At 37.9% G+C, this 23,791-nt stretch overlaps 1 protein-coding gene across 1 annotated transcript; it reads right to left on the bottom strand.

Moving 5' to 3' along the window:
• Positions 1-2,286: 2,286 nt before the first annotated feature.
• LOC139709471 (acetylcholinesterase-like) lies at positions 2,287-20,467 on the bottom strand. Its single transcript, XM_071621432.1, has 10 exons — positions 20,306-20,467; positions 19,893-20,072; positions 14,765-14,924; positions 13,525-13,602; positions 12,566-12,684; positions 9,396-9,563; positions 8,438-8,898; positions 6,343-6,537; positions 4,833-5,014; positions 2,287-2,402 (listed from the first exon to the last, which is right to left on the bottom strand). Exons 1-10 carry the CDS (start codon positions 20,465-20,467, stop codon positions 2,287-2,289), a joined length of 1,821 nt encoding a protein of 606 aa, XP_071477533.1.
• Positions 20,468-23,791: the final 3,324 nt, after the last annotated feature.

The raw sequence follows: 23,791 nt of genomic DNA, 5'->3' as shown, positions 1-23,791 counted from the left end.
ATTTGTCCTGTGCAAAGGGGAAAAAAAGATATTCCTGTTTCCTCCCTAAACGACATCACCTTTTTCGAAATAAGGTTTTTTTATCATAGGATCACGATGACGCCATCGTCTTGCAAATGTAATAGAGATTTTATCTCTTTGCTTTTGATGGAATAGCACGTGTGGGTGACGCAACGACCTTTACTGAAGGTTGGGCACTTTGTTTTTTCAGCAAAGCTGTTGACGTGTTAAATATGGCCACATCTTAGTGTTAACCTTACTAAGGTACCTCTGGATCTGTCTTTAGGACAACGCTGATGTCAGCTGGAAAGCGACATCTCAAAGAAATCTTCATGATTGATTTTGCACTGCAGTAATTGGTTTTAGGGTCCAAGTTAGCTCCATGGTCCAAGAAGTAAAGAGCAAATCATACTTACAAACGCATACACACACACACACACACACACACACACACACACACATATATATATATATATATATATATATATATATATATATATGTGTGTGTGTGTGTGTGTGTGTGTGTGTGTACATATACGCACACACGCACACTTATGCACATCAAGACAACAACAAACACACCACCACAAGACTCGACTGACCTCTGAGAGTGACCCCTCACTTTCTACCAAGAGCATGACGGCAGGCACCGAATGAATTAATGGCTATACATGTTATATTTGTGTCTTACTGATCATAACATTGCGATAGTTTTAATACAACAACAGTTTATAATGTATATACCAAAGTAGGCTTTATATGCAAATCCTGTTCTACTCCGGAAACCAAAGATATCTCGGTCACAGTAATGGTTCACATTTTAGTATAGTTTTTTTTTTCTTTCTCTAATCACATGGGCATACCCCGCTTTTCTTATTTGGTACCATTAAATCACGCATCATCTTATATCCGTTCTCCGTTTCTTTGTCACAAACACTAATTACTCGGGGCTTACAGCCAAACAAGCTAGCTTTCATGTAGGTCCCGTCATACTTTTCTTTGTTCAACCTCATTTCGATTTTGACCAGTTATCATTACAATTGCTGTGTTATCACCATGTATATTGTTTGTTTTCTGCACATTGTTTACAAGGTAAAAGAACTTATATTATTATTTCTGTTGTAATGTTCATAAACGAGAAGTATGGAAATAAATTGAATTGAATTGAATTGAATTGAATTGAAATAGTTCTGTTTTTATTTGATCTCGACAACTACACAATGATTATATATCATATAGTTCCAAACATTGTATTTGCTCCGCGTATAGGCACTCATTGGCAATATATACAATATCAGATACATTTTGACATGATTATATATGTATGTTTTATACATGTATGATATAAACATGTATATATAAGGAATTATTGCGTTCATGAGCACAATTGTTTTATTATGTGAGAATGTTTCTATTCATTATTCATCTCTCTGACGCTTGAATAAACATCTTACAAACAGGAAAGTTTCATGACACAAACTTGTCGGATTTCTATTGAATTATCTTTTATCTATCTCATTTCCCATTTAAACATTCAAAAGATGATTACATGGAATGAAAAAAAGTATAATTCGGTTTTTCATTAATATGGCATTTTACAGGGGGTGTTACTATTACAATGTCGTTGTGACTAATTGACAAAGGTATAGAGATTATCAAAGTAGGCTTACAGGAAAATCTTTTATGTTCAAGAACTCACCGGATTATACATGGAATCTAAGAACGACATTATTATCTAAGTCCGCCGAAAAATATCAAAAAATTTCTAATAAACGTTAAAACATGTAGACTAGAATTGCAGAGTACAAATCTACACCAGATTTTTTTTTTTCGCAACATATTTGGTAAACAAATAAATTGAATTTCAACATCTGCCTATTAAAAATGTCGAAAGAAAATCCTTTGAATCATGCATTGAAATTGACGTCTACGTTTATTTCTTGCTTTAGAATAGTGTGGTAGATTCCAATAATGGATTCTTTGATAATAATGATCACATCCCATGAGTTCGACATCGGTCGAATAAGGCCCATGAGTTCGACACTATAGGTAAAACAGCCCACGAGTTCGACGTTACAACACGGGGCTCAATGTGTCGGCCTCGGGAGTCTTGTTTGCTTACTGTGGAACTCATGGGTTGGATGACCCGTGAGGTGTATGATTCGTGGGTGTCAAACCCGTGGCGTACATCCTGTCTGGTTGTTTATTTTTAACTTTCCTTTTCAACCACTATTTAACCCGGTGACAGATTTTCTGGCGGTCCAAGTCTCACTGGTCGCCAGTGGTTTAATTACACGTGGTGCCATCCTTGTAATCTTCGAAAACCGTCTGCCATTCGACCATGTCGTCCTTCCAGTCATCATAGCTTTCCCGCCATTCTTTCTCGTTCTCGTCCATGTCGCCTGATTATTGGAATGAAATCGTTGATAGAATTATATGATTTTAATATAAAGTTAGAATTAGAAGAATCATTGGAAATTAGATATTTAAAAAAAGAAGAAAGGGAGAAGAAGAAAGGAAGAGCAGTTAGAAGAGTAAGAATTTGAGAAGGGGCAGAACAATATTGCGCTCAGAATAAGGTTGAAATATGAGGAAAGGACCATATTAAAACTTGAACCGTGGCTTGGAAGGACATTAAAATCCGCTGAAAGTGAAATTTCAGACTGAGATAAAAGTTTGTCCGGAAAAGAAATGTCAAATGTAACAAGCATATAATAGTGAAATTCTATTGGTCGAAATCGGATTAAATGTAAGAAAGTTTGGAAATGAATTTCCGTCAAAGTCATACATTTTTGTAGAAAAAAAATCTTGAACAGTATATTACAGATGTCGTCACCTCACAAATTCTGGTTTGGAAAAAAAAACAAATCAAGTTTTCTTATCAAAAGTTCAAAACATAATGCTTCTCCCTGTTGAAAAACTTCAAAATAATGATCAGTCATCAAAATATCAAAATAGATTCCATCACAGGTAGATGTTTTTATGTTTGTTTACATATATAAAGAATAGGCCTTTGACACAATCAACCATGAAATATTATTATACAAATTACAACACTATGGGATTCGTGGGAGGGCCTTGGAGTGGTTTAGAAGTTACCTTACTGGAAGAACTCAATTTGTTAGTTTGAATGGCCATGTGTCCAGTTCACAGCCTATAACTTGTGGGGTACCGCAAGGATCCCTTTTAGGTCCTTTATTGTTTATTCTTTATATGAATGACTTTCGCAGTTCGTCCTCTCTGCTCTATTTTCTACTTTTTGCCGATGACACCAGTATTTTTTATTCAAATCGAAACCCTCATGTTCTACTGAATACCGTAAATACTGAATTAAAATCAGTATCTAAGTGGATTCAGGCTAATAAATTGTCATTGAATTTGACCAAGACAAAATTTATGGTTTTTAGCAATATAATCAATATTTTACCGGGTAAGTTGGTTGTAAACGACGTAGAATTGAACCAGGTGGAATATATAAAATTCCTTGGTCTCTATATTGATTGTTAGTTGACATGGAAAGTTCATGTTGATTCTTTGCGTAAATTATTATCAAAAAATGTAGGTGTTATGTATAAGTTAAAACAGTTTTTTCCTAAACATGTTCTGCATTCATTGTATTCTACTCTATTTTTGCCTTATATAGGTTATGGAATCCTGGCAGGGGGAAACTGCTGTACAACTAGACTTAATTCTTTATTATTGATACAGAAAAGAGCTATACGGATAATTAACTTCGCCACATTTTTCGAACACACTAATGTCTTATTCTTTTCCAGTAGAACACTTAAGATCCAGGATTTATATCATTTTAATATCGGGTCATTTATGTATCAGTTAAACTCAGGTGGTCTCCCTGATGTGTTTTCTTCGATGTTTGTCAAAAATACTGAAGTTCATTCTTACCCTACTAGACAAAAAGATTCTTTTCATCTTTCTCCTGTACGAACCGTATCTGCTTAAAAAACGATAACCACTACAGGACCTAAATTTTGGAATGAGTTGGATAGAGAAATAATCCAATCTCAGTCTCTTTATTCATTTAAACATAAACTTAAACTAGTTTTTCTGAATTCATATCTATAGCTATTCTTCAATCCTCCTCGATATTCTCTGTTCATACTTCACATTACTGACATTATCGATTATGTAACATGTGCCTCGCTCGTGATTTCTGTATTATCTCCTGAACTTCCTTTGTACACATTTGGTATCTCTGCTATTGTACACTGCATCTGACTTGTACCTCGCTCGGGTGATCACGCAACACTCAAGAAGTCTGTGCCGCGGACATTGTTTTCATTGTTTTCTTTTTTCTTTTTCTTTTTACTTTTTGGCGTTTATATTTCTCCAATTCAGAAATTGTCATTCCTTTAATTACATACCCAAGTAAGAAATAATCTCACATCCGCATCTGGGAATCTACACCCTACAAGCAATGCTTCTATGTAGATTCCTCATATTTCACATGTTTTATTGTCTTATAGGCCTAAGCTGTATGTGACAATTCATCCAGGCTTTTGTATTGTGATGTTTATGTTTTATGTATTTGTTGAAATGTGGAATATGGAACAATAAAAAACAAAACAAAAAACAAAATAGGAAAATCGATTGTTTTTCGTGACATTGTTTAAAAAATTGCATCTTTTCTTTCATCACAATTACAAAAGGTAAAAAAAAATGTCGGTGGGATGTCACAAAGAATAAAGTTGTTTGGTTGGATGATCGTCCTTACAAATTCACTTACAAAAGGTTAATCTACGTAAAACAAAAAAAAACAAAACAAAACAAAAGAACAAACAAAAAACATGTAGTCACGAGAATGACAGACTTACTGGTAAGGCCAATGAGAGTAGGCATGTAGTGATTCCAGAAGTGACATCCCCTCGCTCTAGCGGCTCTTCCCACTCCCAGCTCAAGGGACAGCTCTTTGTGACTGAGCTCAGGGATGGTGTAGAGAGGCCAGAAATCTTCCCCGTCTCCTCGGGGAACGTCCTCGCTGGGTCTGCTGGGATCTCTGCATTCAGTTATACGACAAAGAATCATGATTCGTATTCATTTTATTCTGAATGCCGTTTGTCAAGCAAATGAATATGAAAGTAATCATTTTGTCATTGAGACCACTTACTCGTAAGTTACGTTTCTTTCAAAGTTTAACTGAATATCACTCATTCTGCTTAGATAGATATCTTCATAGATTGTAAGCATAACAGTCACAAATCGGTGTTACCTTCAGACAAACCAAAATTTCATTTTTTGTTCGTCTAGGTGCCGTCTTTCTCATTTCTGCCTCTCTTATCAGACTGCATTTTAAGGTACATCATTTTTACTCTTTATGACTTATGAGGTACGATATGTTGGTATATATTTATATATATACACATATGCAATTTTGAATCTACTGTATATATATATTTTTTTCAATTCATCTAAAGTATCTAAAGACTTTTTAAAGTACATTTAGTAATATTTTGAAAGTAATGAAGTATGATTGTATATAATGTATTTGATGTATGTTTTAGTATTATACGAGACTTTGATATGCTTAGATAGGAGATTCTTGATTTCTGCATTATGTATATTGCACCGCATATACATGTATTCATTCTGAAACTACAACACAGTAACTGGAAAATGTAACATTTGATGAAATATTATATTTCGTGTGGTTTTAGTGCATAATAATTTGATTGAACTTCTCAGGGATTCTGGATATTTTAATTGGATGGTTGGTAAAGAGCCTTATATTCTCCATGCAATGTCTCCTCCTTCCCCTCCCCTTGTATGGATATATATATATATTTTTTTTGTGCTCAGATGAAATGTTAATCCTGAGTGCTTTCTTTTTTATGTATATTTTTGGTTTAGATTGATATATGCATGATTTTAAAATGGTTTCTGAATATGTTTATTCTTATTATTTGTGAAGCCCTGTAATGTCACCTTTTTGTAAACTGAATGTATTCTAGCCTCTGGGCTGCTATTTTCAATAATAATAAATCTCATCTATTCAATTATATTCAACACCTGAGGCATAGCACTTGGTCTTGGACTTAAAGCGAGCCTAGCCAAGAGCGACACAATCCCACTCGGCTGTTCCCCCTTCATCATACAGCGAGAAGGCCTTGGTAAAAGGCTACTAATCCCCAGCCAAGGAGATAACCACTTTAACCGACTTTTCCCTACCTAATGAATGAAGAACATTGCACAAGTCATCATTACTCGCAATTTTGTATGTGAGCTATTGTTTTCCTCATCTACATACGATGACAAACAAAAGTACAAGCTTGATCAGAATTATAAGTTGAAGAGTTATAAAAAGGGAAGATGTGAACGAGAGCTTACCCTGACTTTGCAAAGTTTGTCCAGAATTCCATGAATTTAACCGAGAGGGCGTTTTCTTCTGCGGTCATATTGTGTGCCCTGATGTTGTACAACTCATCAATAAAAGGCATCCCAAAAACAAAAATCAGTTCTTCTGCGTGGCCCGCACCGAGCCATGGAGTAGAGGGGTAGCCATCTCCGTACTGAAAAACGCTCCTAGCAATAAGCAAAACAGGTTGACACTTTTCAGTGAAATGAAGAAGTGATTCGCCGTGACTGCAATCATTAATTAAAAGTCAGAAAACGGAGGTCATAGTCATGAATTTACATACTGATTACATCGATGTTTTGAAGAAAAGATTTGTTTTTGACATTATGTTATCATTGGAAAATTTTCTGAACAGAACATGATTATTTCAAGTATTAAAAGTATTATACATACATAGCCAAATAACAATTTCCTCTCAATCGATGGGGCATAATTTTGAATAGTAAGGTAGAATTATTTCAAAACATTTTGACTATTAACTTCTTTGTAAAAATCGCTGTGAAAAGAGAGCGAATACACATTAAAGAAAAAAATGGTCATAAATTTTTACAAAATAACATCAGTCTTGTTAGCGGTCTGTAAAAAAAAAATCTGTTTCTGGTAAATGTGGGTGTAAGTGCTGTTGTTCTTTTATCATCCATTGTTGACTCCATCTTTTTTTGCCTGCACAGTACTCTTTTGTACTGTATGTCATGTAAGGTACAGCACGCTAACTACCTCTTGTGTTTAAACCTAGCAATATCGGTTGTCAATTCTGTCAATATACTGAATTAATTTTGCAGTTACGGGAGGGTTGAATGTAACCAGCTTCCCCTAAGATTGTACCCACTTTAAACAATGAAAACCCCACAAAGTTCAGAGGAGGTGTGAGGGGGTCAAAGGATGGGTGATAAAACCGCAACAGCTTTTGAACATGCAACAAAAACAGGTTTCGGAAACTCCAACCCACATCCTGCCAGAAAAGATTGTAATTCGTAATGATATGACATTTCATAGTCACTTTCACAGAGAAGTCAGGCAATGGATGTAGAAATACCCCTTTAGAATTATCTTGCTCAAATACTATTTGCGACCCTGCACCTCAAAACAAACAAAAAGTCGCCAGACATGAATTTTTAGTTACGACCATATTCTGAAAGAGCAGACTTTAAGCTTTAAAATGATGTATAACTCAAATCAAATGAACTCTCCTAACCTATCTAAATATTGGAAAGAAAGCACAAACTCAGGAAAAGTGTGAACTGAGAAAAGAGGCTCTTAAGTACAGTGTCTATTCAAGCGCTTAATCTTTACCAAACCGTGCTGGCTGTGCGATGAATGGAACAAAAAACAGGAAGTAAACCACCAGAGTAACAACAATGAAGGGATTATCAAATTAAAGTGAAATTAAGCATGCCTCATTAACAAATTCTGTCCATAATTAATGCCAACTTTCAAAGCAGTAGCACTATCCTTTCAAAAGTTATGATGAGTTGAAAGTGAAGAGTGTGGACAAGGTTTTTCAGAAATGAAAAAGGGATTCTAAAGACACACCTAATCACACTATTCTACCAAAAATGTTCGAGATGAACTGCTAAGAAAACACACTTTCCTGCCCGTTTTATCATACCAAATTTTAGCATAATGTAAAAGAAGACCCGCTCTTTCAGAAAATATGGAAAAGTCAAGTTCGGCTAGGTTGACCCATTTCACTTATTTTCAGTCCTCACGCAAAATCAGTGTGTGCGACTTTATGTTCGTTTTGAGGTGCACGGTCACATTTGTTCAAAAAATTACGTCTTATAGAATATTAAGATGAGTGTTCTTTTTTTTTTGCTGTTAAAAATAACGTTATATGATATATCAAAATGAGTGTTACATTTTTCTTTTTGCTGTGTGTATTGTTACTTTTTTAAAGTTCATATTATCATCTCAAACGATACCACCAAAATGTAAAAAGGAAGTCAAGGAAGGTACAATGTAAACACACACACATATATATACACACACACAAACACACAAACACACACAAAAATCAGTTTACACGCTGTCAGGTTTACACAAGAAAGTGTGAACTAGACTGCATACTTTGTTGGCTCGTGGGTCATGAAATATTTGTATACCGTCCCCCCGGCGTTTGCGTGCTCCCTGATTACGAGGTCCGTTGGGGCAGCGAAATCGATGTCGGTTCCCAGATAGACCAGGGATGAAAAGAAGTCCGCTTCCGGGTCATCGGCGATGGTCCAGTCAATGTACTCCTGGTTGATGGAATCCACGAGGATATCATCATCATGACCAACCAACGGGTTCGCGTAAAGCATGAAATAGTTTACAAAGATGTCGAAGGCTGTACGGTTGATCACAGGCGGGGTTGGGCTGCCGATATACTCTGGTAGAAGGCCAAATGGAGTCAGAGTCCCCTCGTCTTTGTTGAACCCCGCGAGTAGCGGTACCTTCGCAAAGTCTCCCATCTCGTAAAGGTTCGTTGGGGTGTCTTCAAGAAATGTGCCGTCAAGAGTAACTGGGTAAGCCCCGTCGAAATTATACAACTATTAAAGATTTCAGAGGAAACAGAGAGGGAGAGAGATATGATTATAACAATGTTATTGTGACTGTGAAAAATATGCGAATACGTATTCATAAATTCAAAATTTCAAGGCATTATTAATCATTTACATGTTCAACCATATAGGATCGAAGGCAGTGACTTGGGTATAATCATCTTTTGATAAAATTGGAATTTCCTCAAGATCATAAGTTGGTAATCAGTAGAGAGTGATATATGATAAAGATATGTTTCATGAAAAATCATTAGCTTAAAAAGTTAGTGTCTTTGCTATCCCTTTTAAGTTTTCTAGCAATCTTTTTTTTTATTCTAAAGTTGTGACCGTTTGTAGTATTTCACATTTGTCTGTTGCCATTTTATTTGCCTTGGGATAAGACTGTGATTACTATTGTAATAGTGCGCATTTTTTTTGGTGAAGGTTGGGATTTATCATTAGATCACCTACTCCACAATAGTGTTTAATTTTAAATCATACTTTACCTCATTGGCTTTCACCCTTAGTTCGTCAGCATCTTGGAGTTTTAGGCAGGCAACCAAAACTTCGGAGGTGGACGTATCGCACCCGAAGGCGACCCCCAAACCTTGGGACAGCCTCCTTTCCCTCTCTGGATCGTGCTTAAAGGCCCAACCACTGAAAGCAGTGCCGCTCTGTTTCAGTGATAAACGTATAAATAAACAAATAAAAATGATAAATGATACATAATCATTACTTAAGTGAAAAGGACTTCATCTAACTTTGTGCTCCCATTGACATTGTTCAAATAGAACGGGAACTTTGATTCTGCTGATACAGAATTCTGTTTGCAGTTTGCATGGGCTCTGATATTTGACATCGTCATTAATATTGAAAATCTTTCAATGGACAGCAACTTACACTATACGCTCACACTTCTATGCCCGCACATGCAATCACATACAAACACGCACAAAGAAACACACAAAGATGCACATGTATTAGCATAAATTTACAGCATATAGTCAAGGCGCAGGGACCCAGAAAAATGACTTCGTTCAACCCACCCCGCAGAAAAGGTTTGACTGCATGGGGTGGTCGGTTGGACCCTCTGGAACACCCCTAGGTAGTATGTGACTCCAAATTGTGGTATCAATAAAATTTTACAGGCCACTTAAGTTGCGACTAGACCTTATTCTTCGAGAAAGAGTCTGCGCACGCTAAGACTACTACACGTACCACTAGCTCTGCTACAGGCGCCAATGCCAGTGGTGCGTGTAGTAGTCTTAGCGCATACAGACTTTTTAGGTCACAAATGATGGTTTTTGCCTGCAAACTAACATTTCACGCTAAGCTGGGGTCGGTGTAGTGTAGTTTCTAGACGTTTTTATTTGGTGTTTATTTCTCCGAGTTGAAGTAAGCAGAGTGAGAGCACATACCCAGTGATTGCGACGCCACAACCGTTTTTGTCGCAATCACTGGGTATGTACCCTCACTTGGCTTAGCGCAATACAGCGGGCTTCTGCACAATACACAAGTTGCAACTCAGAGAAATGAAGACGAAATAAAAGCGGCTAGAAATTAAGACTAGGGTCAGTGATGCTTGTCGCTATTGGGGCACTGAAAATGACAAACTTATCACAGTTCTTGCACTTATTTCATGAAAAATTCATCAAAACTGCATAAAACTATATATGTACACGTTGCTAGAGATGTCAGCAAAACAGTGGGATTCATTGTAAGTTATAATATTGTGCATGGTAACCATGGTAACGGGATGCCTACAGGTGATTGGTAACCCCTCCCCCCAAAAAAAATATATATATATTGGATACATTATATATATATATATATATATATTGGATACATCATATATATCTGGAATTTAGACAGATTTGTTTCTTTTGCCTTTCGTGCACATTACCCATTGTAGACCTACCTCAACACTGTTAAATTAGCCTGGATAAAAGGGAAAAGACGCCCAAGAGTTTTCCCTCATTGTCTCCTTAGCATTAATTCATTACTGTACGTTTTGATACAAATTTACATATCATGATTTTTTTTGTTATATATATATATATGTATATATGTATATATATATATATATATATATATTTACAAAAGCTAACGAACACAAAAGTACGTTTAATTCTTTGGTGGATAATCCAGCGCACGTGTGTATTCCTTCTTTACAAAGAAATTCATCTGCATTCTTGAATAAACTTCCTTTACGAACATGAACAATTCTTGCTTTCCTCTGCTCTCTTCCAGGATTGTTTTGCATAACCATCACTCTGTTAATGCTCAAAAGAGCTAACATTAGAATATAATTGGCTTTGCTCTCTGTATGCACCTATATTTTTAAGGGAAATTTGTGTCCATACATTACTAAAAACTACATTTGCTTATGTACTTTGAAGTCAAATTTGTGTTGAAAGTACGACGGATGCAACTTTTTCATGCATTTCACTATTCGAAAATTATATCTTTCTTTCAATGGCCGTTTATTATGCCTTTGTTTACAGATATTGCAGTAACTTGAGAATGCTTCAGTATATTCTTCACATAAGTTGTACACAAAATATGCAAAAGGAAGGACATGCTCATTGAGCTTTTTGAAATTATGGGCTTTAGTTTTTGAGTTATTGACAGCTGAATCATGATTGGATAATACTAGTTGCCTTGGCAGCAGAAGACTTTTTTTTTAAACAATAGTCAATAAAATATTTTTTTTAATTGCATCTATAAAGCAGTAGGAGGCATTTTGGGGGTTACCAATCACCTGTAGGCATCCGGTTACCATGGTAACCATGTATAATATTATAACTTACATTGAATCCTACTGTATTGCCGACATCTCTAGCAACGTATACATATAAAGTTTTATGCAGGTTTGATGAATTCTTCATGAAATAAGTGCAAAAACTGTGATAAGTTTGGTATTTTCAGTGCCCCAATAGCGACAAGCGTTACCGATCCTAGTCTTTATTTCTAGTCGTTTTTATTTCGTCTTTATTTCTCTGAGTTGCAACTTGTGTATTGGGCAGAAGCCCGCTGTATTGCGCTTTGCCGGGTGAGGGCACATACCCAGTGATTGCGATTCGGGCGTCGCAATCACTGGGTATGCGCTCTCACTCTGCTTACTTCAACTCGGAGAAATAAAGACGAAATAAAAACGTCTAGAAACTACACTATACCGACCCCCAGCTTGGTGTGAAAAGTTAGTTTGCAGGCAAAACCCTTGTTTGTCGAAGAAAAAGTATGCGTGCGCTAAGACTACTACACGCACCACTGCACTGGCGCATATAGCAGTGCTAGTGGTGAGTGTAATAGTCTTGGCGTGCACAGACCCCATTGCGTTTGTTCCAACAAATAATGATGAAAAATGGCCAGTAAAATTCTACTGACACCACAATTTGAAACCACATACTACCTGGGGATGTTCATGGAGGTCCCATCTACCACCCTGTCTGGTCAAACCTTTTCTGCGGGGTGGGTTGAACGAACTCCTTAATTAAGCCTCCTACAGGAATTAGCGCCTTGACTAATATATTGTTTGTTTAAGGAAAAAAAATAATCGACTGATTCGCAGTATTACCTGATACGCCTATCAATCACTGGTGGTCAATGGATAACAATAGACATGCGCTCTTTGTATGCTATAGATTTTAAGTGATGTTGGGACTGCAGCACTCACCTGTAAGATCGCTTTATTGAAGAAGCCCCGGCTGAGTTTGGAAAGGAGATGAAAACTGACGCTCGCCGACCCGGCGCTTTCCCCGAAAATGGTGATGTTATTCTTGTCACCATGAAAGGCTGAAAAAAAAAATCAAACTTAAATTGATTTTGACGAATGATGTAGTGAGGCTTTGGCTGGCGCACATGCTCACCTTTGAGAGTGATGATTTGTAGCACTGATTTAAAGTCAAAAGCCAATACATTTTCCAGTTTATTTTGTATCATGGAGTAATATAAGAGGAACTGTGGAGATGACATTCAGTTTATTTTATTCATTTTTGTTTCACGGAGTAACATCAGCCAGATGCTGTTTTCAGCGAGTCCGTGCCATAAAAACTCATAGATACAAGACACAAATATGATACATGAAACTCAATCGCGAAACACAATCAAAATAAATTACATGTGAAATTAGTTTTGTATCATACTGGATAGGAATTAGAATTAGCTCATAAATATACCCAAAATATTCCTTTAAAAAACTGCACGGTTGAGACTTCAAGGCTGAACATAGCACTGGTCATAAATAATAATGGTGTTTCGATACTATCTATAGGACTTGCTTGAGGGAGACTCTTTCCTACAAAGAAAAACAATGTTTAAGGAGAGAGTGTAATGTAAATTCAAAGCATTCTTATGACTATATACTTATTCGAGTCTTCTTTGATGTCCTGTATGCATGAATCGAAAACTGTACATTTTTACAATAGACATCGCATTAATGTTGCCAAAATACTCTGAACGTCCCATGAGAAAGCTGATAGATAATGTATAGCCTGCTGGCTTTCAGTTGGTTGCGATATACTGATTTCTCAAAAGTGCTCAGTTTTACACTTTTTTCCTACGTCAAAGAGACGAGAATATACCAATGAAATCGACTGTCTCTTTTTGGAGTGAATTTCTTGAATAAGTTCTTACCCTCGATGTTATTATAAACCCATTCCAGCGCAGCAACCTGATCCAGCATACCATAGTTTCCTGGTGCCACATCGTCCTCTGGAGAAAGAAAGAGGGAAGGAAAGACAGATAGAGTAAGTGGTAGATGGAATAAGTGACGATATAGACGGGGGGAGGGGGTGGAGGGTAAACGGATAGGAAAACAGAACATGATAGTGGATTCGATACCTGCATGCTTAGGCTCACTATAACTTGACATCTCTAATAACCATGCGCCGAAAGATATTCGCCTACATGCACATTATGGCTTTTATCATTACATCTACAGTGACTCAACAGTGCTGCCAGGCGGTCCCCATTTTAGGTATACATTACGAGTTTCTAACGGATGCCTAAAGCTCGTGCAACAGAATCACTTGTGCATACGATTAATTCGTTTCTTCTTCTTCTTCTTCTTCTCCTCCTCTTTTTATCTCTTTTCCTTTCCAAAGAGAAATTATACACCTTTATAAAAAAATACAAAAGAGGCTAAAAAGCTTTAAAGACTGAACACCATCTTTGGTTTTGTTTTGTTGTTATTGTTGTTGCTGCTGTTTTTTAAGGATTACTTTAGTGCGAGGATAAATATTATCCCGTTGTTGTTTACAGGATTCAGGGGTTTCTCTTCAGTCGTTTGAAGTTTAGGACTTGCTCACGTTTGACTTTTCTCCTCGCAAAGTGAGGCTGATAGAAAAACAATAAAACGGTCGAAGGGTCAACATATACTGGTGATACGATATCAACAGACAGAAACAGATATCATGAACTGAGTACACAAGCAGGTTCAGGTTTTATTTGAAATTATAATTTGTATTTGGCCGTATGTAGCAAAAGTGATTTGATTGAAAGATATATATATGTGTAAAGCTTAGCTCATATAGTTTACTGCTTAGATTGGAAAAGAAAATTATGTCTCTGAGCAAAATAACAGCAGGGAGGTGCACCTCCCTGATAATAGGCAGGAAATAAGAGAGGTAACATTGTTCTCTAAGCATTGAAAATGTAGGCAAAGTACTTTGACATAGGAAAACTAAAGTAGGCGTCGTCCATATATAACTCGCATCAGTCCACATTCTGTCACATAGGATTATCAACAAATAGCATGAAAATGGATGAGGAAATGTGCACAAGTTGTAGACTATACTCTTCTTTACTAATCACAGAAGTAAATTGGTTATGATCCACAGTAGGTACTATCGCTACAGATACTTAAAGGGCGTACCTGTTGAAAATTGCGCGAAGATATTTAAGCGATAGTTTATCGCTACAACTATGACGTCACCAACGGTGACCAATGGGATGCCGCTATAATCATAATTCATAGCCGTTCCACCGCTGAAACCTCCCCCGTGAATCCACACCATTACAGGAGTGCCAGATTGCTGCAAAATAAAAGAAACAAAAACACAGGAGTGTATGACATCACTGGCAACACATTTTCACAATCAAAATGTGCATGAGTATGGGTAACATGAATTTGTCGTTTTCATTAACCCTTTATATAGGGTATACAGGCTATCATTGTAACTCCATGGGAATTACCATATTTAATGATAGTAAACTCAACCATAAAAAAGGTTGAATTTCAGTTGCTTTCCATTTGATACCGACACAAACTGTATCATTTTGTTCCCTATAGATTTGAAAAACCTGTTATCACTGAGGAGGGGGAGCTCGATCAGTGTTCATCTGAGCCTGTTTACAAACACAATCTATCTCAAAATACGTTGCTTTTGTTTCATCTGATTGACAATTTGCCTTACATCGAAGTGTGGTGGTCTTCAAGGGTCTCTGGAATCATCCCCTCCAGAAGGATAATAAAGAGTACTGGACACAAAACACACCCTTGTCTTACTCCAACTATAGTCATGAAGAATTGCGTTGCTGGTTATCTAGGGTCACTGCGCTGCTGGGGTGTTCACATAGTGAGGACTTTGAAGACTTCAACTAGCCCCTCGTCAACGTTGGAGCCTCTTAGAACTTGCCACACGCCTTAGTGTCGCACCCGATGAAATGCCTTCTTAAGATCAATAAAGTTGGCGAGAGGTCCTTTTGGTGTTGCAGATGTTTTTTAATGAGGACTCGGTAGTTGAGATTTGCTGCACATTGCTCCGCCTTCATCTAAAACCTACTTGTTCTTCTGATAGCAGTTCCTTAGCCTTACGCTTAGATTTCGGTGAATTGAAGGTTATCAAGGTTGCCTTTCTTGGGCAAATGAATCACTAGTGATGGAATGCACTCTGTTAGCCACTTTTTTTGTCCAGATATTCTGACATAGCATTGTTAGTGATTCTTTAGTCTCGTTCCTTCCATGCTCCAAAAGCCCAGCTGCACATTTTCCAAAAGTTGGGATTTCCTTGGTTTCATGTTCTGTATTGCAGCCTCAACCCCTTTCTTCAGTACTTAGAGAGTTGTTCTCGTTATCTGCGGGTCTCAGTTCATCCTGCAGTATGAAAGTGTCTGAGTTGAGATAAGAATTAGAAAGGCCATCACAGTATTGCGTCCACCTCTCCAGGTCTTTTTCACCCTCTTATGTAAGTAGCTTGCCGTCTTCATCTGCAGTGAATGTTGATCTTGACTGGTTGGTCTGTTTTTTGAGGGTCTGGAGTATGCTGCATGCCTTTCCTCAATTGTTTTTATCTGTATCATGACATCTTTGTTCACCTGTTTCATTTTTTCTCAATTCTCTCCTCTGGTAGCACAAAATTAGCACTTCAATTTGAACCCAAGGTTGGACTTTTTGTTAATGTTGCTTTGAGCAAGACTGTTTACGTGCCTGTCCACTAAACTGAGGACACAAACGTCCCACCTACTTGTGGCTGTAAAACTTCGGTAATTTCGGAATCCTTCAACTTCCCTAAGGCGAATCAAATTGTGCTCTTTGGACGATGATTGCACTTCAGCTTAAGCTTGGAAGTCACCAGATGCCAGTGCCTTGGAGCTTTCTTGTGTTTTGCTTTGCTCTTGAAGTCCGCCTGCTTGTGGACTTTTCCCGTTCGGTGAGTACCAGGTCGCTTTTCTTGATAGCTTATGAGGATGGAGAGTGTTTGCTAATGTACGGGGGTGACTTTTTAAGATCTGTAGCAGTCTCAGTCCTTTGTGGTTGGTTTTCCCACTGCTTAACTTTCTACTGTGCCTATATACCCAATTCTTGTATGCATCCCGGCCAACCTCCCCATTCCAATCTCCCTAAATTATGAACATTTCTTTCTTTGGACCAGTAACTATAATATGATGGCGTCGATCTGTTGTTAGACCTCAGTTTCCTGGTCATCGTTGTTTGACGTCGGAACACAAACCTGGGTGATTGTCAGATTAAAGTGAGGTTTGCAGAGATGCAGATGGCTATATATAACTGAGTCTGCTTGATACGGACATGCAGCTCATGACACTATTTGCAATTTCCTTTCGTACAGTGAAGGCCACGCTTCTCCTCCCACCCCTAACCCAGATCTTACGCCCTTCTTCTGTTGACGTTTCGCCAAGGCAGGCCATTTGATTTCAGACATCCTATCGACATCCCAGCGATAGCCTTTCAATTTCTCTTGTCGGTCCATGTATCTTGTCACACGCATAAGGGGTATGAACGTTCTATATGCTCCGATATCTTATGTGGTTATATATAATGTAGTTTAATGATGTTTATTGATGAAGGGAGTGGTACGCCTCATGTACACTTAGTCGCGGAATAATCCCGTCATTCTGACCCTTCTGCCTTGATTGCTGCAGCTCTTCCGCAAAGTGGTGCAGTGTAAACATCACCCCTTGAGCAAACTCAAGCGGTTTACATAGACGTGGCGTCTGGAGGCAGCGCGTTAGAGATTTAGGGTGTGGATGAGAACCACTTATGCCCGTCCACCCTACTCAGTAGGGAACTTTTGCAAGCACGACGCGGCCACTAATTGAGCGTGCCGTGATCAAAATTTGTTATGCGCATGCTCAAATCCGGAAAACCTCCCGTCCTTGGGAAAACAAGAACCGACCTCGGCCAAAATAGCGTCGGGTACCGCTGGTGGGCACGATTGAGTAGCCAGCCAATCAGCCATCTTGTTGTGCGTTTCGGTCATATACCAAGCAATGGTTTACATCAGGCAAAATCGCTTTAAGTGTGCGTCTACACAGAAAAGCGAATAGAAATAGGGACGGGTGTCCGAATACAGAGATTGTCACAGCTGATTGCTTCCGGGTCCTCCCGGTCTTCCCGTCGTGTAGCGAAACTTCCCTATTATTCTGCAGGAAGTAGCCTGCCAGACATCAAGATAGTACCCCTATATACCTACACCCTTACACCCATACACGAACAAACAACTCTCATGTATATTTTACCTCAGTTGATACTACCTTTTGCTTCAGGCTCTGTTTTAAAAAGTTCGTTAATGACAGGGAAGTATCTCTTTGCTCTTGCTCTTGCTTTTTATTTTCTTCGGACTTTGTACGAAATTGTCAGACTGTCGGTAATATACAGGGTATAAAATTACTATGCTACCAGCAGAATACGAATTCCAGATTGTTTCTCATTGCTGACCCATCAAGTAGTAAAGAATTGATGAAATTCCTGCGTTGACTTGTTTTTATGGCAACTCATTGACAAACTGCCCTACATCGATGCTAATCACGTCGATGTAGGGCACTTGCCAATCAGTTGCAATATTACGGAATTAGGGAAATTGCATGCCACGAAATTATGAAGCGTAGCCACCACCAGATTGAAGAGAGATACTTAAATATGATTCAGCCGTGGACAGTTTAATTTCGTTCCGAAACCGTTTTCTCCCTAAAAAGTCTTTGCTGAACCGAAGACTACAATCATTTAGAACAGATATCGGTGGTAAACTTCATCATATCTATAATACACACACAGCAGCCTTATCCCTTTGATGAAATGCAGGTGTATAAAGAATAATTAATTTTATAGCCCTCATGTAAAGCTTCTTGCCATAGGATTGTACAGAGCACGAACATGGTGTAGTTTTACTAGCTAGCTACGAGCAGCTGGATGCGGTGCAATTGGTTACTAGCCAGCGGGATATAGTACTTTTGGGAATCCACGATCTGCACCCGATCGTGATCGTGTGATCGATATCTACATTTCCCACTTAAGAATGTACGCAGTGCGCGTAGTAGCGATACTTTTGAGCGATAGTCCTGTGCGTGGCTTGTAGCTAGCGCTAGCAGCTCTTTGGAATTGCGCGACGGCATTACAGAAATCTGTGGTGCGATGGCGTGTGTGTGTGTGTACTCGGAGTATTCGTTAGTGTGATCAATGCAGTTCAGCTCATTATTGACAAAGTGACTGCGCTTCAAGTAACGGAGGAATGATCGCAGCAGAAGGACACCATATCAGATCAGGTACGAATTAGGAATAAACTAAAAGCGAGTTTGAAGATGATGTGGGTAACCAAGCCGCTTTTGACCTACTTCTAACGTAGTCCTGGACCTCCTCGATCTTTCGGAGTTTTGCACGCTGTAGTGTAGCTCGTGTGTAGGAACCAACGGTGTCGTTCGCTACGTGCTGCACGCACTGCTGCTGCACTGCTACGGCCTAACGTTAGATTTAACGTCAGGAAACCTGCACATTTTTCCAAAAGGGAACCATCATCACTCTAGTAAAATGCTCGAGAGGGATATAAAACAAATATCGACTGCTGCAGAGGGAGATGGTAAAACTATTTGACCTCGGTGATTTCTCAACAGTGCCATGTCCCTCGACTTCGTCTCGGGACATAGCACTGTTGAGAAATCACCTCGGTGCAAATAGTTTTACCATCTCCCTCTGCAGCAGTCGATATTTGTATACTATGAATATAATATGTACGTTTTTCTGAATTTTCTACATACTCGCACATATGATAAAGAAAACATGTGCATGTGTACACGTTGCCTCCAGATAAACGTCCTTCTGATTAAACATTATGAGCTTCTCATTGAAAAAAAAACAGAAGTCAAAATAGAGATGAAGCACACGAATGTCTCAATAGGAAGATCATGATTTTGTCCCACCTGTCTGATAAGTAAAAGGGATAGCAAGGTATTGGTATGAAAGAAATTCCATGGACCTACTATCGCCTCCGGGAATGGTATCTTCGCACACATAAAAAAAAAAATGGATTCGCTGTCCCCTATATTTGGAATGACTGCCGATGGTGCGAAAGGCAAATCTGACTTTTCACATGTCATTTCTTTCATAATAGTTTACAAATGATATATACATACATATATATATATATATTCATTTGTGTTATATATATATATATATTTATATATATACCCACAAATTATTTGCATGTGTGTGTGTGTGTGTGTGTGCGTGTGTGTGTGCCGTGTTAATTGTTCTACTATACGGTTATTACCCGTTGGCTAGGGGCATAGATGTTCAAGTACAGACAGTCTTCTGACGTGAAGGAGTATACATCCTCAAATGGGTCTTGCACACAGGCCGCTGAGAACTCGGTAGCATTTCTTTCACCTGTCCACGAAGCCTTTGGTAGTGGGGGAGCGAATCTCTCTGGCGGATCGGCAAAGGGCACTCCCTGTAGAAGCGATAAACGTAACCGTCTTTAAATTCACATAATTATATTATCATACGCAAATATTGTAAAGACCATCAGAGATATTAAATGCTATATATAAAAACCGCGTTCTTTTGCCCCCATGCTTTGAGAAAATTTTATTTTCTCTATTTTTTCTCTCATAAAAAAGTTGTTAACGAGGAACGCAAAGAAGAATAGAAAGTATGACTTAATGTCGGTTCATGATAACTTACCAGAAATACGTCGACATCGCGTGTCTTATTGATGAACGTGTCTTCGCTGAAGCGGACAGTCATTCCGACGAGAATTCCCTCATTGACTGTCACTCGAGGATTTTGTGCACCCACCGCCTCGATGACAGTGACAACTGCCAAGGCAAAAACAATTACCTTCATTGTAAGATCTGAACCCGGTTCAATTCTATGCTGTTGTACTATTTGTGTGAAGCATTATAGGTTGCGACAGTAAGACATACATCCACAGCCTCCTAATGCTGAAGGCCATGAGACAGGGCCAACTCCAATGATATAATACCTCGTTTCAATGCACGAGCCCGAGAACTATAGGGGAAATACGGACCTTTGATCCTTCGGTCATCCACACCCCTCCATGGCCTTGTGTAAGAACATCGTAAGCAAACAGTCATCTGTTACTAATTAATGCTAATACTGACTTGTAATTTCCCACGCTCAATATTCCTTAATTTCCGATGTGATAATTTCTGATCCAAATCTTCAACGTCTACCACAAAAAGCACTCCATGAACAAACACATTAGCATAACAGGCACTCTCACACACATACAAACAGACTCACATTACTTTCTTATTCTAAATTCGAATTTCATCAACATACAGGATACCACATAATTATGCATAGGGTCAAGACATTATTTCTGTCTTTAGGTTATGAATATTTGCACAAAGTATACAATCTAATCATTCAAGCATTAATCGTAGGCTACAGATCTTTTGATAGTTTAAGATCAAAATATCTGAAACTGGCCTTCTGTTAAAAACGCCATCTTGTGCAGTGTTCTCTACAATGATATTTAGCGGACATCGCAGTAAAGACAGAGTTTGTGATGGAATTTTGCTGAGTCATTCGCTGAAGTATTTTACGGGTTTCTTGAGTTTGACGACAATATTGATTTCGATATTTGCTTTCCTGAATTTCATAATCTGTTAAAATGATAACCCATGCTGTGTCTGTCAGCATAGTGTAAAAAGGACATGGAGTTTCAAAGACTTGTCTCGTGCAAAGGGAAAAATGTCAACGATATGCCCCCAAACGAGCTTCCCCAAATGACATTGAGTTCTTAGACATTAGACTTGTTGATCACATGATCATGAGGACTCTTTCGTATTGCAAATAGGATAGAGATTTTATATCTTTACTTCCGCTGGATATAGCAGGTCTGAGTGACGCAACGACCTTTATCTGAAGGTTGAGCAATTTGTTTTGTAACAAAGCTGTTGACGTGTTGACTGGCCATATCTGAGTGTTTACCTTATACTTAAAGGGGGTGGCTAGTAAACGATCAGTGGGAATCAGTGGGAATGCTAGGGGATGATTGTTCCAATTCTTGTGGGATTCATTTGAGAGTACATTACATATCTATTGTGTGAAAATCATTTGCATCAGAACGGTCTCATATTGAAGTAATGTGCTGTTTAATGCCCCGTCACTGTACAGGCATGCTACCCTGGAAACATTAAACTGCACATTACTTGAATATGAGACCATTCTGAAGCAGATAATTTTCACACAACAATAGATATATAATGTACTCTTAAATGAATCCAGCAAGAATTGGAACAATCATCCCCCAGCATTCCCACTGATCAATTACAAGCCATCCCCTTTAAGGTACCTCTGGATCGCACGCTGCAGCACTGATGCCAGCTGGGAAATCGATATCTCAAAGAAATCTTCACGATTATTTTGATTTTGAACCGCAGAAATTGGTTTTAAGGTCCAAGTTAGCTACATGGTCCAAGTAGTAAAGAGCAAAACAAACACACACACACGCGCGCGCGCGCACACAAACACACACACCAACACACACACACACACATGCACACAACACACCCACGCACAAACACAGGTACAAAACACAATACCACACGACTCGACTGCCACTTAAATACTTCTTTTTTTATAGATAACTTGTCTACTGTGTAGCGGAGACGTCTTATAATTATTTTGTTTTGGAAATTACATTTAATGTGAATATGTCTGACGGAATATGGAAATATTATGCTCCTTTTGATGGATATAAAAACATTTCAAAATGATAAAACTTAATGACATAGGAATAAAGATTTATCATTTCACTCTTTCGGGAGTCTCATATTCTCTAACACTAATTACGTAAAGTAAACTCTCTTATAAATATACGTGGTTACTCCTCTTCAGGTAATGTCGAAGGTATTTAAACAAGGTCTCCTATCATCGAAAATCATCTTCTCATGTTTCCTACGGATACACTCTAGACTTTCCAATGCTATTGAATATATTAAACTTTCTTTCCAAAACCCTACCCGACAGATATCAAAGTGGATCACCAAATTAATACAGCCATGAGAAAATCGAATACGAAGTTTGTAAAACATAATCAAGTATGCGGAGGTTATACAGTATAAAAGCATCTTTAGGAATCTTTATGATCATACTTGATGAATTCCAGCAAGCTTCGAATTTCAGGACAATTATGGACTCACGCCTATTGCACTTGAAAGCTAATCATAAATGTGCTTGAATATTCTATAAAGGTTTCTGCAAATTAGGAGAAAAACTTAAGATTATAGGAGAGGATTAAAACATTAATCTTACGATATCTGAACACAGAATACGCAATATTCACTTTTTTATTCGCTTTTCATGTATCAATGAGGAAGAAAAAAAAAGGACAAATTTAAGACAGTAAGAAACGCATATTAATTTGCAAAAAAAAAACCAATCTGCTTATGATCTTTAAAATATATCTATATCCCCCAAAGATAGAGAAAGGCAAAAAAAAAAAAAAAAATGGAGGAAAATGAAGAATTTTCTGTCAAATCCAAGCAAATTTTCTGTCAAATCTAAGCGAATTTCCTCTTAAATCCAAGCGATAGGAACAAAGATGGAAGAAATTTGAAACGTTCTATTCCAAATTAAGAAAATGTTAAATAATATGTGGTTCTTCAATTTGTCTCACGAATTCTCAAATTCCTAAATTAAAACAGTGAAATAAAGAAATGTCATTTTATCCCCTTCGCGACTTACTCCCTATGTCATTCGAAAGTGAAAACTTATTTCTCCTATTTCACGAATGTCTTCACTCATGCGTTAATTACCTTTGTACTAAGAGGTAAAAAACAATTAAATAACCTTTAATACAGTATATGACAAAAAGATTTTTATCAAACTCTTCTATGAAAAATATGAGCTGGAAAAAGTGTTTACTTTCTTTATTTCGCTGAGTGTATATAAAAACATTATATCTGGTAATTGAACGCAATTGTGTGTGTGTGCGAATGTATCTTTTTATTATTCATTTCTCTTGCCATGCTTGCACTCGAATAAAATCACCTTACAAATAGAAAAGTTTCATAACACATTATGGAAACAAAGTCTACAAAAGATGATTTATCGAATGAACGACTGATAATTCGACTTTGCATTAGTATTTTGTTTTGCAGGGATTGTAGATATTAGAATGCACGTAGTGATGTTGCG

This window comes from Diadema antillarum, unplaced genomic scaffold (assembly GCF_040938485.1).
Source record: "Diadema antillarum isolate AM-2024a unplaced genomic scaffold, OU_Dant_1.0 seq00001437_RagTag, whole genome shotgun sequence".
In the NCBI taxonomy this organism is placed as follows: Eukaryota; Metazoa; Echinodermata; class Echinoidea; order Diadematoida; family Diadematidae; genus Diadema; species Diadema antillarum.
Note: the sequence above shows the minus strand (reverse complement) of the source record. Positions and strands in the feature narration are given on the sequence as shown.

What these genes read in the sequence shown, in the direction of transcription:
- LOC139709471 (XM_071621432.1), bottom strand. Translation starts at nt 20,467, where the DNA reads ATGAAGGTAATTGTTTTTGCCTTGGCAGTTGTCACTGTCATCGAGGCG. An exon ending in TAAGGGTGAAAGCCAATGAG is followed by an intron (nt 8,899 to 9,395) that starts GTAAAGTATGAT and finishes AATCTTTAATAG; the next exon opens with TTGTATAATTTCGACGGGGC. An exon ending in ATGACCCACGAGCCAACAAA is followed by an intron (nt 6,538 to 8,437) that starts GTATGCAGTCTA and finishes GCTTATTGCTAG; the next exon opens with GAGCGTTTTTCAGTACGGAG.